Source organism: Hemitrygon akajei, chromosome 7 (assembly GCF_048418815.1).
Source record: "Hemitrygon akajei chromosome 7, sHemAka1.3, whole genome shotgun sequence".
In the NCBI taxonomy this organism is placed as follows: Eukaryota; Metazoa; Chordata; class Chondrichthyes; order Myliobatiformes; family Dasyatidae; genus Hemitrygon; species Hemitrygon akajei.
The window spans coordinates 175,685,270-175,702,115 of record NC_133130.1 but is presented as its reverse complement, the minus strand read 5'-3'; the positions used below and the strand labels follow the sequence as shown (position 1 = coordinate 175,702,115).

At 39.1% G+C, this 16,846-nt stretch overlaps 1 protein-coding gene across 2 annotated transcripts in view; it reads right to left on the bottom strand.

The window, feature by feature from the left end:
• Window positions 1-16,846, bottom strand: part of ttll11 (tubulin tyrosine ligase-like family, member 11) — a 217,087-nt gene that overhangs the window by 192,234 nt on the left and 8,007 nt on the right. For both annotated transcript variants that reach the window (XM_073052655.1, XM_073052656.1), the window contains exons 2-3: window positions 14,302-14,398; window positions 9,462-9,595 (exon numbers count right to left, since the gene is read on the bottom strand). In XM_073052655.1, coding sequence (XP_072908756.1) covers window positions 9,462-9,595; window positions 14,302-14,398 — 231 coding nt within the window. The remainder of the gene's footprint in view (window positions 1-9,461; window positions 9,596-14,301; window positions 14,399-16,846) is intronic.

Below are 16,846 nucleotides of genomic sequence, written 5' to 3'. Positions count from 1 at the left end.
TGCACAAATCTCCAGTATATGAGATAGAAGTGGATGTGCTGAGGAGAGTGCAGAAGAGATTCACCAATATGTTGCCTGGGTTGGAAGATCAATTCCAGGGTGACACTGGATAGACTAGGTTTTCCCTGGGGCCAACAACAATCAGAGATAACTTGAGGGAGGTATACAAGAGGCAACAGATAGGATAGAGATATGAAAAACAAGAGGGCACAGTTTTAGGTGAGAGGAAGGAGTTTAAAAGATTTGAGGAGAAAATTTGTTTTTAAAGAAAACAGAGGTCTCGTTGCCAGAGGAGATACTGAAATGAAAAGAATGAACCAAGAAATTATGCTGGGGAATATGAAGATGGTAGAGAGATTAAGCAAATACGTTGTGCCTTCTTCATGAGATCTCAAGCATCTTCTAGAAGTACTGGAAAATAACAGGTCTGTGATGATTATGGCACTTAAAGAAATTGACTTTCATGAAGATAAAGGGACCGACATCAAGAGATCCCCAGGCTTTCAAAGAAGGTGAAAAAGAATATAGAGGTTGTCATCATTCAAATTTTTGCAAGCTTGAAAAGTAGGAAAAGTAACCCCACTATTTAAAAAACACAAGTAAGAGAAAAAGGACAACCACAGATTAATTAGTAGTAGGGAAAAGCATAGAAACTATCATTAATGAAGCAGCAACAGGGCAATGAAATATGATAATTTGATTAGGACAGGTAAACATAGATGTGTTAAAACAAAATCATGTTTTGACCAACTACTTGAATTTTTTGAGGTTGTAGCTAGAAATAGGGCCAATGAATTGGATTTGGACTTTCAGGTGGTCTTCAGTAAGGTGCAGAAAGAGTCAATAAACAAAGCCTACTTGCTTCGGAGTTTGCAAAGATTCAGTATGACATCTAAAATTAGACAAACTTCGATAGATGTGTGGCGCAGTATAATGTCTGGCCATATCACAGCCTGTATCAAAACATCAACACAAGGAAATTTGCAGATGCTTGAAATTCAAGCAACACACACAAAATGCTGGTGGAACACAGCAGGCCAGGCAGCATGTATAGGAAGAAGTATAGTCATCGTTTCGGGTGAGACCCTTCGTCAGGACTAACTGAAAGAAAAAATAGTAAGAGATTTGAAATTAGGAGGGGAAGGAGTGAAGCTAAGAGCTGGAAAGGTGTTTGGCAAAAGGGATACACAGCTGGAGAAGGGAAAGAATCATGGGACGGGAGGCCTAGGGAGAAAGGGGGAGGGGAACACCACAGGGAGATGGAGAACCAGCAAGGAGTGATTGTGAGAGGGGCAGAAAGAGAGAGAGAGAGAAAAAAGGGGGAAATAAATAAATAAGGGATGGGGTAAGAAGGGGAGGAGGGTTTTTTTCTCTTCCCCCTTTTTCTTCTCTCTCTGCCCCTCTCACAAACACTCCTTACCTGTTCTCCATCTCTCTCTGGTGCTCCCCTCCCCCTTTCTTTCTCCCTAGGCCTCCTGTCCCATGATCCTTTCCCTTCTCCAGCTGTGTATCCCTTCTGCCAATCACCTTTCCAGCTCTTAGCTTCACCCCTCCCCCGTCTTCTCCTATCATTTCAGATTTCCCCTTCCCCCTCCCACTTTCAAATTTCTTACTATCTTTTCTTTCAGTTAGTCCTGATGAAGGGTCTTGGCCCGAAACGTCGACTGTACTTCTTCCTATAGATGCTGCCTGGCCTGTTACATTCCACCAGCATTTTGTGTGTGTTGTATCGAAACACTGTTGGCCTTCCATGCAAAATCCTACAAAAAGTAGTGGATATGGCCCAGTCCATCACAGATAAAGCTCTCCTCACCATTGACCCCATCTACATGAAGCATTAGTGCAGGAAAGCAGCATCAATCATCAGGAACTTTCCTGCTGCTGCCATCAGGAAGATGATACAGGGGCTTTAGAACTTACACAACCAGGATCAGGACCAGTTATTACCCCTCAGCCATCAGACTCTTGAACCAAGGTGATAAATTTACTTGTCCCATCAATGAAATGGCTCTTCACTCATGTTCTTGATATTTATTGCTTATTTTTTTTTTACATTTGTAGAGTTTGTTTTCTTATGTACACTGGTTGAACACCCAAGTTGGTGCAGTCTTTCATTAATTCTATTCTGTTTATAATATTATGGATTTACTGAATATGCCCACAAGAAACTGAATCTCAGTTGTATATGGTGACATAGTATATGTACTTTGACAATAAACTTACTTTGAACTTTTAAGTCAGTATACAAGGGACTGGGGTAATACATTGATAAGGACGCAGGATTGCTTAATTAACAGATAAAAGTGGTCATAAACAAATTATTTCAGTTCGGAAGGCTGTTTAACAGTAAGGTGCAATTGGAATCTGATCTGTCCTCAGCTGTTCATTATCATTATTGATTTAAATTAGCAATCACATATTCAAATTTGCTAATATACAAAGCTGCATGGGTTGTGGCAAAGATGCAGGAACATTCGGGAGATATAAACAAAGTAAATAAATACACATGGGCATGGTAAATGCAAAATAATGTAATAAATGCAAGGTCTGCTCCTTTCATAGAACAACTGATTTTTTTTTTAAATGGTTAGAAAATTGGTTTAGGTGTTCAAAGAGACCTGACAGACCCTGTATGACGAAATATACTGTACATGTACAGCAAGTGACCAGAAAGGCCAATGTTATGTTGAACTTTATTGGAAGGCTATGTAAGTACAAGAGGAAAAACACCGTAGTAAATTATGTAGAGCCCAGATACTGCAGCTCGATTACTGTGTACAGGTCTTGTCTCCATACCAAAGGAAGGATATAATTGCAATACAAGAGCGCAACAAAGGTCCATCACATTGATTATTAGGAAGACAAGCTTGTCCAATGGAGAGCGAGCAAGCAGACTGATCCTATATTCCCTATAATTTAGAAAAATGAAAAATACAACATTCTCATAAGACTTTGCAGTGTAGATACAGAGATGATATTTTTACCTAGTTAAGTATCTGAAACCAGGGAGACTCTGAACTGTAGGAATGATTAAAAACAGAAGTTGGTTATTCATTATCTTTCTATATTTTTGAATTTGATCCAAAATTCAGCTTCTTCTAAGGATTTTAACAGCTCTTCAGAATACAAGATCTACTTTGATTTCTTAAATAGGTACATGCACAACGTGAAACAAAGTAGGTGATACAATGCAGTGGCAATGTCATCAAGACCTATAACAACAGCTTGATAGAATTTCCACTGCCATCATGTTGACATATTCTCAGCTAAACAAAACAAATGGGGGCAATGGTGTAAGCAAAACAAACTCGTACACACATTAAAAAGTGATGCCCATACTTGAAGGTGATCGAACCCCAGTGCAAATAGATTTACCTAATGTACCCTAGAAAGTGTTGTTATACATAAAACACAATGATACATGGATTTGCATAAAAAGTCATCTTCGATAATGTGCAGAATGTTTTCACAGTGAACAAGCTTCCATTTTATAGTAACACACATAATGTTGGAGGAACTCAGCATCTATGAAGAAAAATAAACAGTCAACGTTTTGGGCCAAGACCTGTCATCTGGTTTTGGCTTAAAACGGCGACTGTTTATTCTCCTCCATAGCCTGACCTGTTAGGTTCCTCCAGCATTTTGTATGCTGCTTAAGATTTCCAGACTCTATAGAATCTCTTACATTTTCCATTCTACAGTGCTCATTTGATCTTTAAAAATGGAAATACTCAGAGATAACAAGGTCAAGTACATAGACTTTACACCTCTGAAAATAGGTCTTGTCAAAAAGATTTTAGTACTTGAAAATAAAATGCCTAACTAAACGTGTGAAAACACAGCTCGCTGTGAAAATCTCACGTTTGCAAATGAAAGCATCAAAAAAAAAGTAAGCAGTTTTTCATGGTTTCAAGAAATAGCTTCTGGGATGCAAGCAACACCAGCAAGGATTAATGCTCAAAACTGTCATTCCAAAACATGGATTTCTAATGATGTTGACATTCTTACCCATCACTTCTCAAATTATCTTTTAGCTTAATGTCACTTACTCTTTTACATTTGTTTAAAGCTATATCTGTGCTCCTTTATTCTGATCACCCATCTATTTATGTCAATACGGCCATTGTACTTTGCTATTTCCCAATATATCTACACCCTACTTCAGAATCAGGTTTAATATCACTGTCATATATCATGAAACTTATTGTTTTGCAGCAGCAGTGCAATGCAACAAAAATACTATAAATTACAATAAGAAATACACTCTAAAGATTAAATGAAATAAGCAGTGCAAATAAAAAGACCAAAAATAGTGAGGTAGTGTTCATTGGTGGGTTCACAGTCCATTCAGAAATCTAATAGCATATGGAAATAAGCTGTTCCTAAAAACATTGGATGTGTGCCTTCAGGCTCTTGTACCTCCTCTCTGATTGCGGCAATAAAAGGCGACATGTCTGGATGTTAGGGGTCCTTAATGACAGATGCTGCCTTTTTGAAGTATCGCCTTTTGAAGATATCACCAGTGCTGGGGAAGCTAGTGCCCGCAGGTTTGCAATCCTCTGCAGCTTTTTCCAAACCGGGCAGTGATGGTAATAGTCTTTCCATACCAGGCAGTACTGCAACCAGTTAGAACTAAGTCCACATACAGTGGCTGAACTGAAATATTAAATCACAGCCCTCTTGCTACAGCTACAGGGACAAAAAAAAACTAGTTCTACAGTTCAATTCTCACTGTTTCAGCTACGATATTGTCTGGTCCCATAGCCTTTCCAAAATCCATCGATCAAGAGTCTGTACTTGTCATGAAGAGTGACAACTATTGGCTGAAAACTGGTTTTGATGATCATGAATATCTAGGTTGGAAAGAAAAATGAATCTTCTCAGTACTTCAGGTTTAACAAGATGGAGGGCAACTAATTCATCAATCTCACCTGGTCCCTCAACACCAGCTCCATAGCAAAGAAAGCTCAGCAGCGTCCTTACTTTCTGCAAAGGCTGAGGAAAGTCCATCTCCCACACACCCCCATCCTCACCCCATTCTACAGAGGATCTACTGAGAGCATCCTGAGCAGCTGTATCACTGCCTGGTTCGGAAATTGCACCATCTCGGATCGCAAGACCCTGCAGCGGATAGTGAGGTCAGCTGAGAAGATCATCGGGGTCTCTCTTCCCGCCATTACATACATTTTCACTACACGCTTCATCCGCAAAGCAAACAGCATTATGAAGGACCCCACGCACCCCTCATACAAACTCTTCTCCCTCTTGCCATCTGGGACAAGGCACCGAAACATTCGGGCTCTCACGACCAGACTATGTACCAGTTTCTTACCCCGAACCATCAGACTCCTCAATACTCAGAGTCTAGACTGACACCAACTTACTGCCCTCTACTGTGCCAATTGTCTTGTTTATTATTTATTGTAATGCCTGCACTGTTTTGTGCACTTTATGCAGTCCTGGGTAGGTCTGTAGTCTAGTGTAGTTTTTTCTGTGTTTTTATGTAGTTCAGTGTAGTTTTTGTATTGTTTCATGTAGCACCATGGTCTTGAAATACCTTGTCTCGTTTTTACTGTGTACTATACCAGCAGTTCTGGTTGGAATGACAATAAAAAGTGACTTGACTTGACTTGAATTAAGGGAAATTGAATATGGAAATGAGGAGAAAGTTTTCTTGTCTCATTTGCTCTTATGTCACAGAACTTTGTAAGGTTTATAATCAATGTTGTGGATTTATAAGGATGCTCCTTGTATGTATCAGCACCATCTCTTCTGGTTGTTGATCCTGTTGATAGAGCATGATGCATCCAAAGATTGTCATAAATATGTCTGGCACAACTATACATGATAGGAAGGATGCTGAGGCTTGAAGAGGGTGCAGAAGGGATTTACCAGGGTGCTGTGTGGATTAGAGGGCATGTACTATAACAAGATGGTGGTCAAACTGGGTTGTTTTCTCTGGAGTGGTGGAGAGTGAGGGGAGGTCTGATATAGGTTTACAAAATTAGACAGAGTAGTCAGACATTTTTTTCCCCAAGGATTGAAATGTCTAATACCAGAGGGCATGCATACAAGGAAAGAGGGGGTAATTTCAAAAAAGATGTGAGAGGAAAGTTTCTCCCCTACACCATCGAGCAGTAGATGCCTGGAGTGCACTGTCTGGGGTTGTGGCAGAGGCAGAAACATTAGGGACTTTTAAGAGACATTTAGATAGGCACATAAATTTGAGGAAAATGGAACAGTAAGGATATTGTGTAGGCAGAAGAGATTAGTCAGTCATTTGATTAGTAATTTAATTGTTTTGGCACAACATTGTGGGCTAAAGGGCCTGTTCTGTGTTTATATGTTACTGAAGTGATTAATGTATTTCACATTCTATTTGTATCAAACTGGTGACTGGATTTAAATTAATACAAACTGTATTTATAGTTAATAAATGCATCATAAAGGATGATTAGTAGCAACACAAGTAGAAAACAAATATATTACAAATATCAGAAAATAAAGTGCTACAAAAATCTCTAGTTTTATACAACTTATAAAAATAATAGAAACTCAACTGTAATTTAAAGGATATTCAACTTCTCATTTGAATTATTCTAACTTGGTAGTCAAAGAGTCAGTATTAGTCACTTTGGGCCTCTAGCTGATCAGAAAATTTCCTAACCAAATCAATAATCTATTGCTAGTTCCACAAACTACAACCTTCACTTATGAAAGTCTTTAATCAATTCTCTTCATAAGTCTGTTTAATGGCTTTCACTAAATTTTTTAGTCACTTCTGTTATTCATAGCATCATTAAGTATCATCTATTCCTTACAATTCTATGCAGACTTTCCCTCATCAACTGCTTTTTTCCCCTCCACTACCTTGATCTTAAAAGCTATTTTTTCTATTTTTTCATGGTTATGTGCCTGTCTGTCATTGATTGATAGGTATCACTGCCATTTTTGGATGCAAGTGTAACTGGTGTTATACCTACAGTTGTATGGCCCTAATGGTTTGAACATTGTTCTTTAGTCTCTCATCTATCTTCATTCCTCCTACCCCTTTGAACAAGCATCTGTCTATGGTCTCTTCAAAAGCTTTGTTCAAAAAATTTCTTTTGATAATTCCTCCAAAGGAAGCTTCAGAATATTGAGCTTTACATTTAAGGTACAGAAATTCAGTTTTACTACAAGTGATCAAGTTTTTAAACTAAATTAAGCTGAAAGTCTTAGCTTAGAGACATCAGATGATACAAAAAGAAGTTTCAAAATACTGAAACTACTTAAGAAAACACTTAGTAAGTGATAAACTAAGTAATCATACTTCTTCAATTTTCAAAAGATAGCTCACTTAGACTTCATGATGCCATATCTGCATAAATAGCACTTTTTCTTACTAGCTGTTCCTTTCTCATGCCTCGTGATGCAAAAAGCAGCATTTTTGCTGTTTCCTTAGCATTTGTCTTTTTTTTTACGAGGTATGGTTGCTAGCTCAATGTTCAACCCAGCACGGATGGAAAGCGTGCAAGGAGCCCGCCAGATTCGAGCCCTAGACCATTTGCCTCAAAGTCCGGTGCTGATGCTACTACACCACCGGCCATCTATACTTACTAGATTGGTGCAATGCAATCTCAATGACCATTCTTTTTCTCAAGTTGCTTAACAGCATGGTATCACATATACAGAAAGAAAATCTATCAAGTACCTGAAATGGAGTGGTGATCACAAATACAAAAAAAAATCACTATCGTTACTTGTCTGACACTAATAGGTCTGACATATCTTTCAATGGCACATTTTAAATGTAAAAAACTATCTTTGATGTTTACATTGGCTTTGATGTTTACATTGGTCTGTCAGTTTGAGGTTAGTGGTGGGTGAATTAAATGGCAAGTATTCTTAGAGATGGTATATATAATAATCTGGATAGACAAAGGTCTGATTAAGAACAGTCAGCATGGATTTGTGCGTGGAAGGTCATGTTTGACAAATTTATTGAATTTTTTGAAGAGGTTACAAGGAAAGTTGATGAGGGTAAAGCAGTGGGTGTTGTCTATATGGACTTCAGTAAAGCCTTTGACAAGGTTCCACACAGAAGGTTAGTTCAAAAGGTTCAATCGTTAGGTATTAATATTGAAGTAGTAAAATGGATTCAACAGTGGCTGTTTGGGAGATGCCAGACAGTAGTGGTGGATAACTGTTTGTCAGGTTGGAGGCCAGTGACTAGTGGTGTGCCTCAGGGATCTGTACTGGGTCCAATGTTGTTTGTCATATACATTAATGATCTGGATGACGGGGTGGTAAATTGGATTAGTAAGTATGCAGACGATACTAAGGTAGGTGGCGTTGTGGATAATGAAGTAGGTTTTCAAAGCTTGCAGAGAGATTCAGGCCAGTTAGAAGAATGGGCTGAACGATGGCAGATGGAGTTTAATGCTGATAAGTGTGAGGTGCTACATTTTAGTAGGAATAATCCAAATAGGACATACATGGTAAATGGTAGGGCATTGAAGAATGCAGTAGAACAGAGTGATCTAGGAATAATGGTGCATAGTTCCCTGAAGGTGGAATCTCATGTGGATAGGGTGGTGAAGAAAGCTTTTGGTATGCTGGCCTTTATAAATCAGAGCATTGAGTATAGGAGTTGGGATGTAATGTTAAGATTGTATAAGGCATTGTAAGGCCGAATTTGGTGTATTGTGTACAGTTCTGGTTACTGAATTATAGGAAAGATGTCAACAAAATAGAGAGAGTACAGAGATTTACTAGAATGTTACCTGGGTGTCAGCACCTAAGTTACAGGGAAAGGTTGAACAAGTTAGGTCTTTATTCTTTGGAGTGTAGAAGGTTGAGGGGGGACTTGATAGAGGTATTTAAAATTATGAGGGAGATATATAGAGTTGACGTAGATAGGCTTTTTCCATTAAGAGTAGGGGAGATTCAAACAAGAGGACATGAGTTGAGAGTTAGTGGGGGAAACGTTTAAGGGTAACATGAGGGGGAATTTCTTTACTCAGAGAGTGGTAGCTGTGTGGTACGAGCTTCCAGTAGAAGTGGTAGAGGCAGGTTCGGTATTGTCATTTAAAGTAAAATTGGATAGGTATATGGACAGGAAAGGAATGGAGGGTTATGGGCTGAGTGCAGGCCAGTGGGAATAGGTGAGAGTAAGCGTTCAGCACGGACTAGAAGGGCCGAGATGGCCTGTTTCCGTGCTGTAATTGTTATATGGTTATATGAAAGGAAAAAGCAAGAAACAAGAATGAATATCTCACAAATCCTTTGTGGGGTGATGGTTTTCTGAAACTAAAACATATTCTTTAGATCTTCTTAATATCAATAGTTAACAGGAAAGGCTTCATTCTTTAAATAAAAGTTCATCTTTACAGCCAATTTCCTTTATTAAGAATGAGCAAAAGAAGAATGATATTCCAATTTATATTTGAAGCAGTTATAAAATTTTCTCAGCATTTTACCTGATCTACAAAACTTTGGTATTCCTCTGGCAAAATCCAAGAACGAGGATAAAACTTGTATTCATCAGGGAATAATTCCTGCATCGTTCGAACCGCTCGACTAAAATTGACTTTACGTGTCATTTCCATCATTCCTAAAAAGGGAAAAATGCTGCAGTTATTAAATCCTTGGGTAGTAGTACATAGTTAAGGTTAATATAAAACAGTATACTAGCAAACAAATCATGACCTATGAAAAATAAGAGCTAAATCAAAAAAAGACTTATAGAATATACACTGAACTAATTCAATGTCTTCAAAAACTGAGCTATTCAATCATCTTCTCCTAACTTTACTGGCAGTTTGCAGACCAATGCAAGGTGCAATACCACCATCTACCAGGCTGGAGAATGGATCAAAGAGACAGAACAAACACCCCTTTTAACTCTGCCCTCTCAAAAAAATTCAAAAAGTAATGCTTTTCAGAAAGTCAAATACTTACATACATTATGATGGCAGTGATATCCTAATAAACTATCCATGTTAAACTTTGTCTGTCCTAAGGATCTCAATTTAGCAATTAGAAGCTTCCTCACAGGACCTGCATTCAAACAATATATGTGGCACTGTTTCTAGTCAAAGCACTTCCTACAAATGTCTGTATCATGCATATTAGTTCTGAACAACGAACTATTCAAGCTTTTATGTTCAATACATAAACATGCTTTTATGTTCAATACATACAATACATAAGTATAACTTCTTCCCTCCTGATATACCCAAATTCTTGTTGGCCCTGGTGCTCAGAGCAAGAGCAGGAACTTTAAAAAGGCAAGTCTCATTGATTGGCTAATTGGAGGGCACTTTTTCTAATAAATTGTAGGTAAGGTTAAATGGAATGGAGCAGAAGTTGAGAGATTGGGAAGTGAGGTATTGGTGTAGGTGCATAAGGTTTTATTTTGGCACTCATCCTGAGCATTTCATTCAGAGTACACGAAGATGGCAGTTAGGGCAGTAGAATGTTCCTCCTATAAAAATGTGGAAAGACAGAGAACCTTCTGATCTTTCTGATGACTACATCTGTAGGAAGTACACCCAGGTACAGCTCCTGACAAACCAAGTCAAGGAATTGGAGCTAGATTTGGATATACTCTGGTATTTAGTCTTTTATCTACCAAAATGCATCACCTCAGTTATCTGTATTGAAATGCATTTGTCACTCTTCAAAATCCCTTTGTAATCAATGATTTTCACTATCTAATATACCTTCTAATTTTGTGGCATCCAGAAACTTACTGATCATCTTTCGTAAGATGAGATTTTTACAAAGGTAGTCACACCCAAGGTAAAGGCTTCAAATGGACTGTGACAACCAGGAAAAGTAAAAGTAATAGGCATTTAGTGCAGGTTTCCCTTGTAACTATTCTGCTTACGAATATCCATTCTGGAAACAGTTTGGGGGGGGGCGGGGGGGGGGGGGGATTTCTTCCAGAGGCTAGCACCAGCAGTCAAGCCTGAAGCCTAGACTGCATTTTGGGAAATCTGATCACTTAGCTGTCCCTCTCTTACCAATATAGAAGCAGAGGCTAAAGGGCAAGGCTTCAGAGACAAGGACAACAAAGAGGTGGCTGAGGAAGGCAGAGGAACGGCTATGGGATTGCTTCGAGCCAGTGGATTCAGAGGATCTGAATAAATATACCATGGTTGTCACAGACTTTATAAAAAGTCATAAACGAGTACATCCCCACCAAATCATTCAGCGTCTTTCCCAACCAGAAGCTCTGGATGAGCCACGAGATCCACAATCTGCTGAGGGCCAGATCAGTGGCTTTCAGGTCTGGTGACCAAGTAAGATATAAGAAATCGAGGTATGATATCCAGAAAGCCATCTCACTGCAAAGTGGAAATTCCAGACCAAACTTGTATCAATGAAGGATGCTTGACAGCTGTGGCAGGGCTTGAATGCTATTACCGGTTACAAAGTGAAACCAAGTGACATGGGTGACAACAGGCTTTGCTCCCAGATAAGTTTTGCTTTGTATTGATAAGCTTTGTATGCCTGCTTTGACCATCAAAATATGGAGGAATCATCACAAACAGAGGGAGAGGTGGGAGACCCGAGATCTTCAGGCACAGAGCTTGAGAAAAGTGACGTAACTGACTTTTAACATCATAAACCAGCAAGTTGTTTGTTATGTCTCCGCACTCGCTGAGAAAACAGAGACACCTCTTTCTCCTTTATTAGGGAAGAAGAGAGCCTGTGGTAAGTCGTATACCGGGTGAAATGCGAAGTCTCTGCGGTAACAGCAAGCCTGAGTCTTTGCTATTGCTTTGCTCACACTTGAGTGCTCGGTGGCGTGTGCGAATGCTTATTTTTGCCAGTGGGAGAAGGGGGGATTGTTGCTTGCTGCCACTTACACATGGGAGGGAGGGGAGCTGGGGGGGGGGGGACTTTAGGGTTCGAACATTTAATCTGTCATTCATTCTTTGGGACACTCCTCTGTTTTTGTGGATGGTTGCGAAGAAAAAGCATTTCAGGATGTATATTGTACACATTTCTCTGACATTAAATTGGACCTTTGAACAAACCACTTAAGAGTTTTTTTGAAACACAGAAAATGGTGGTGGTGTTGATGTTGTCTATTTGAATTTTAGCAAGGCCTATGATAAGCCTGAACGGTTAGATCTCATGGAATCCAGGAAGTGCTAGTTAGGTAGATTCAAAATGGGCACCAAAATAAGAAGCTGAGGATAGTGGCTGGAAACTGTTTCTTTGAATGAAGACCAGTGATTATATTTATATACCCAAATGATTTGGATGGGAATGCACACAACTTAATCAGTAAGTTTCTGAATGCCACAAAATTAGAAGGTATACTAGATAGTAAAAATCATAGATTACAAAGGAATTTTTATTAGTTAGGGAAGTAGACTGAAGAATGACAAATGCATTTCAATACAGATAACTGTGAGGTGATGCATTTTGGAAGACAAACTATGTAGGATTTGGACTTGGGGTATGAAATGTGAGGCATAAAGGAGTGTCTAGGAACAGAGGAACCCAAGAGTACAAGTGCCTAGTTTGTATAAAACAGCAAATCAAGTATACATATGGAAAATGCTTTTCGGACAGGACAGGATATTTTTTGCAGTTGTATAAGCCATCAGTGTGGCTGAAGCTTGTTGTATGCACACTTTTAGTTACCATGTTTTATAGAAAAGATGTGGAAAAAGAGCAAAAAGTTTTGAGGATGTTGCCAGGACTAAGGGGCCTGAATTACAGGGCCTGGCTTTCTTGGAATATAGGAGTGAAGAGTGACTTTACAGAAATGTTTAAAATTGCGGGGCATAGATACAGCTGATGGAAACTGTTTTCTCCCCAGAGCAGGAGACTAAAACTAGGGGACATTAATTTGGGGGCAGAAGGGAAAAATATATTTAAAAAGACTTCTTTCATTTAGATAAGATGCTGGAAATCCAAGCAACACACACACAAAATGCTGGAGGAACTCAGCAGGCCAGGCAGCATCTATGGAAAAGTATAGTTGACGTTTTGGTCCGAAATGTCAACTGTACTTTTTTCCATATTTGCTGCCTGTCCTGCTGAGTTCCTCCAGCATTTTGTGTTGTGTCTCTTTCATGCAGAGGATGGTGAGTATATAGAATAACCTGCCTGAGGAAATGGTACCATTTAAGAAGGAGATTAGGTACATGTTAAAGACAATCCTAAAATGAATATAGGCTGAACACAGGAAATTGGGACAATCTTCTTGGGCACTGTGGTTGGCATGCACTTTAATGGACCAAAGAGCATGTATCGCCCTGTGACATCACACACTGGCCACACACAAGCCAAACTCCCTGTCCAAGTAAGGCACATTCCTACATTAAATAGCAGTTAAGAGCAGGAATTATAAGTCTTATTGACATGGCCTTATTATTATGGGCAGAGAATAAGTAGCAGCAATGTAATTATTGGGAGAGAAGAAATTAATTGATGCTACAGATTTCAAGAGATCATTACACTCATAGTGCACACCAGAAGTGAGGAACATTTGAAACGGAGTCTTAAATTTTAAACTCAATGTACCACTGTGAATTTACTTGTCTGCAAATCTAGGGTGAGAATTCTGAAGTATTGAAATTCTGTTTTCTATAACACAGACATCAATATTGATCTGAGCACAAATGTCATTGACATCTGATATGTCAATTTTACTTCTGTGAACCAGAACAATGCCACTACCAATGAGCATTTTATGCAGCAATAAATAGAGAAATCAGTAAAACAGCAGCTTTCTGTCCATTAAATGTTTGAGAAAGAAAACTCCACATCCTTAATCAGCTTAATTCAAAAGCAGGAAATTTAAAAGGTAGATTTGAAATAAATTTTATTGTGACTTAAACACTTACAATCCCTCAAATAGTAGCTTAAGCTACTAACATGGAAAGTTAAGTATGATTTTAAATTTAACTGATGCAATCATTGACAAGAACAGGTCCATCTTTTTGCACTCAGACTCACAAAAGTACAGCACAGAAACAGGCCTTTTGGCCCATCTGGTCTATGCTGAGCCATTTAAACTGCCTAGTTCCATCCACCAGCCCCACAACCATAGCCCTCCAAACCCCTGCCATCCTTGTTCCTATCCACTCCTCTTAAAAATTGAAATCAAGCTCACATATACCACTTACACTGGCACTTTGCTGATTCTCAGTGAACTTCTTTGTTAAAACTAAAATAGTGAATGAAACTTACTTACAATTGTTGTGTCATTTTCTACCAGCAAAATGCACTAACTAAAATTAAAACACAGAACCTAGCTAAAGAAAAACAAATTGTCTTAAGCCATGGATGTACCTGGGTATTTGTTGACTAGACTTGAGCAGCTAACTTCACCATCATGAAAAGACACTCCATGCCAATAGATGTCACAGAAGTGACGTCCTGTTGGAAACTGAAACACATCAAGAAACTATCAGCACTTATAAGACATTAACTATAAAATAGTGCATTATATTTATTTGATTTGGGAAGTAAACTAAATAACAACCATTACGTACTTCTGAAATCTTCAAGCTATTGAATTTGCACTGGCAATTTAAAAGTTAACACTGACATGTAGGTAATTATGGTAGCAAGTTATAACAAACAACTCAATTTGTCAGCCACAGTTCTCATTCTGTGCGCCATAGTACCCAAGGAGACACAAGAGTATGTGTAGCAGGAGAAAGAGTTCAAAAGTAGAGAGTGAGGGCAGTGGGGACATTCTGTGTGCCATTTCCTGAGGAGACATTGGATTATGCATAATTAGGCACTTGGTAAGGGCCAATAAAAAGAAGCTAGGTTTAAGTAGAGGGGCCATTGTTAGAGTGAGGAGTTCAGGCTTTGGCTCATAGAGGCTTCAGCAAGGAAAGACTGGGCTTGTAGGTGGATATTTTCATTTATTTTTTTCTTTGTCTTATTGCACAGGTACAGCATTGGAGATGCCAGGCAGGAATATTCCGCTTGTAGGGTGTGGAAAAGCAGGGAGCCCTGCAGTGTCCCTGACAACTTCACCTGCAAGAAGTGAATCCAGCCCTAGCTTCTTTCAGCCCATGTAAGAGAGTTGGAGCTGGAACTGGATGAACTCTGACTTACGTGGGAGACTGAAAGGTTGAGCGACAAGACATACTGAGAGGTAGTTACACCCAAGGTACAGGATACAGGCAACTGGGTGATTGTCGGGAGGAAGAAAGGGGATAGGCAACAGCTGCAGAGTACCCATGTGGCCATTCACCTCAACAACAGGTTTGGATACTGTCAGGGTGGAATGGCCTTGCAGAGGAGAGCCACAGCAGTCAGGTCTCTGACACAGTCTGGTTCTGTGGTTCGGAAAGGAAGGGAGGAAAACCCGAGCTGTAGTCAATGTTCCCTCTAATTTGTAATGACCAGTGTGTGCAAACACAATGTGCTGTACAATTTTTTTACCCAGTGACAACAACATGTGTGCACTGAATGTTTAACTGGAAGTAAACCTGAAGCTATTCTAAGGATAATAAACTACCAAGTCTAATTTGTTGTTCATTGCTTAAAAGAAATAAAATAATACGAGTGTTATTTCTAATATTCTCCTTATTTCTCATATACAAGACAGCATGTAATAATTATTAAAGTTGTTTGAAATGGTCAAAAGTTATAAAATTACAAAGCTAGTTAACAAAATATCCAGAATAGGTATTTTATTTGGAAATCATCGCATACAGCACAAATCTTGTATCTTAATTAGATAAGAGACACAAAGATGAACAAGATAATGAATATATTTAAGTTGCTTAGTCATTTTTTTCCTCCCTCCAGTCTTTGGCATTTACCCATTCTTTGTAAACTGTCAAGAATAATAAATCCTTCTTCCAACAGGGAGCTTTGAATTCTCATCAGCATATCCAAATGCCACTCACTTAAACGATTACTGTTTATTTTTGATTTGATTCATTCAGCTAAAACCTCTTTCAGAAGCAGTGCTAGATGCAAGAAAGGTTCTGCCAATATCCAACAACTTTGTAAGGTCACAAATCTCTTCAGTTTGAAATGCAAATGTCACCATTACAGAAAAATTTGGATTTAATTTTTTCTTGTACAGAAAATTTGAAGTCATTGTACTGCTTAAATATGACAGTATTTTCAGCAAGAAAACCAGAATACTTTTCACACAAGGCACTGACTTGATCTTGTCCAAAACCGAAGTCACAATCTGCAAGCAAGGAAAAAAATCAAAAGCTACCCATTCTTGTGGAGGATGACCACCTTTTGTGCAGTTAATTTCCTTTGGGCTCTAGTAGCAAAAGATGTGTGCACAAACACACATGCAACCTTAGTGGGAACATTGGCTGTAGTGATACAGCCAATAGTGATTGCTTAGGAGAACAGACAGGAGGTTCAGTGGTATTCCTGGACGGTTATATTGTCTCCCAGGAGCTAGGGTCAGGGACATCTCAGATACAGTCCACAACATTTTTAAATGGATGGGTGTGCAGCCAGAGGCTGTGGTCCACATCAGTATTAATGATATGGGTAGGTAGAGTTGCCGAGTTCTTACAAAGTGAGTTCAGGAGTTCAGGTGCTAAGATAAAGGACAGGATCTCCAGGGTTATGATCTTGGGATTGCTACCCATGCCACATGCCAGAAATAGGAAGATCATATAGTTTAACACTTGGCTAAGAAGGTGGTGCAGCAGGGAGGGCTTCAGATTTTTGGATCATTGGGCTCTCTTCCAGGGAAGATGGGATCTGTACAGAAGGCTCATTTTGCACCTGAACTGGGACTAATATCCTTGTGGAAAGGTTTGCTAGTGCTGCACCGGGGGTGGGGGGCTTGTTTAAATTAAACTTGCAGGTGGATGGGAAACAGAGTGCCAGAGTATAG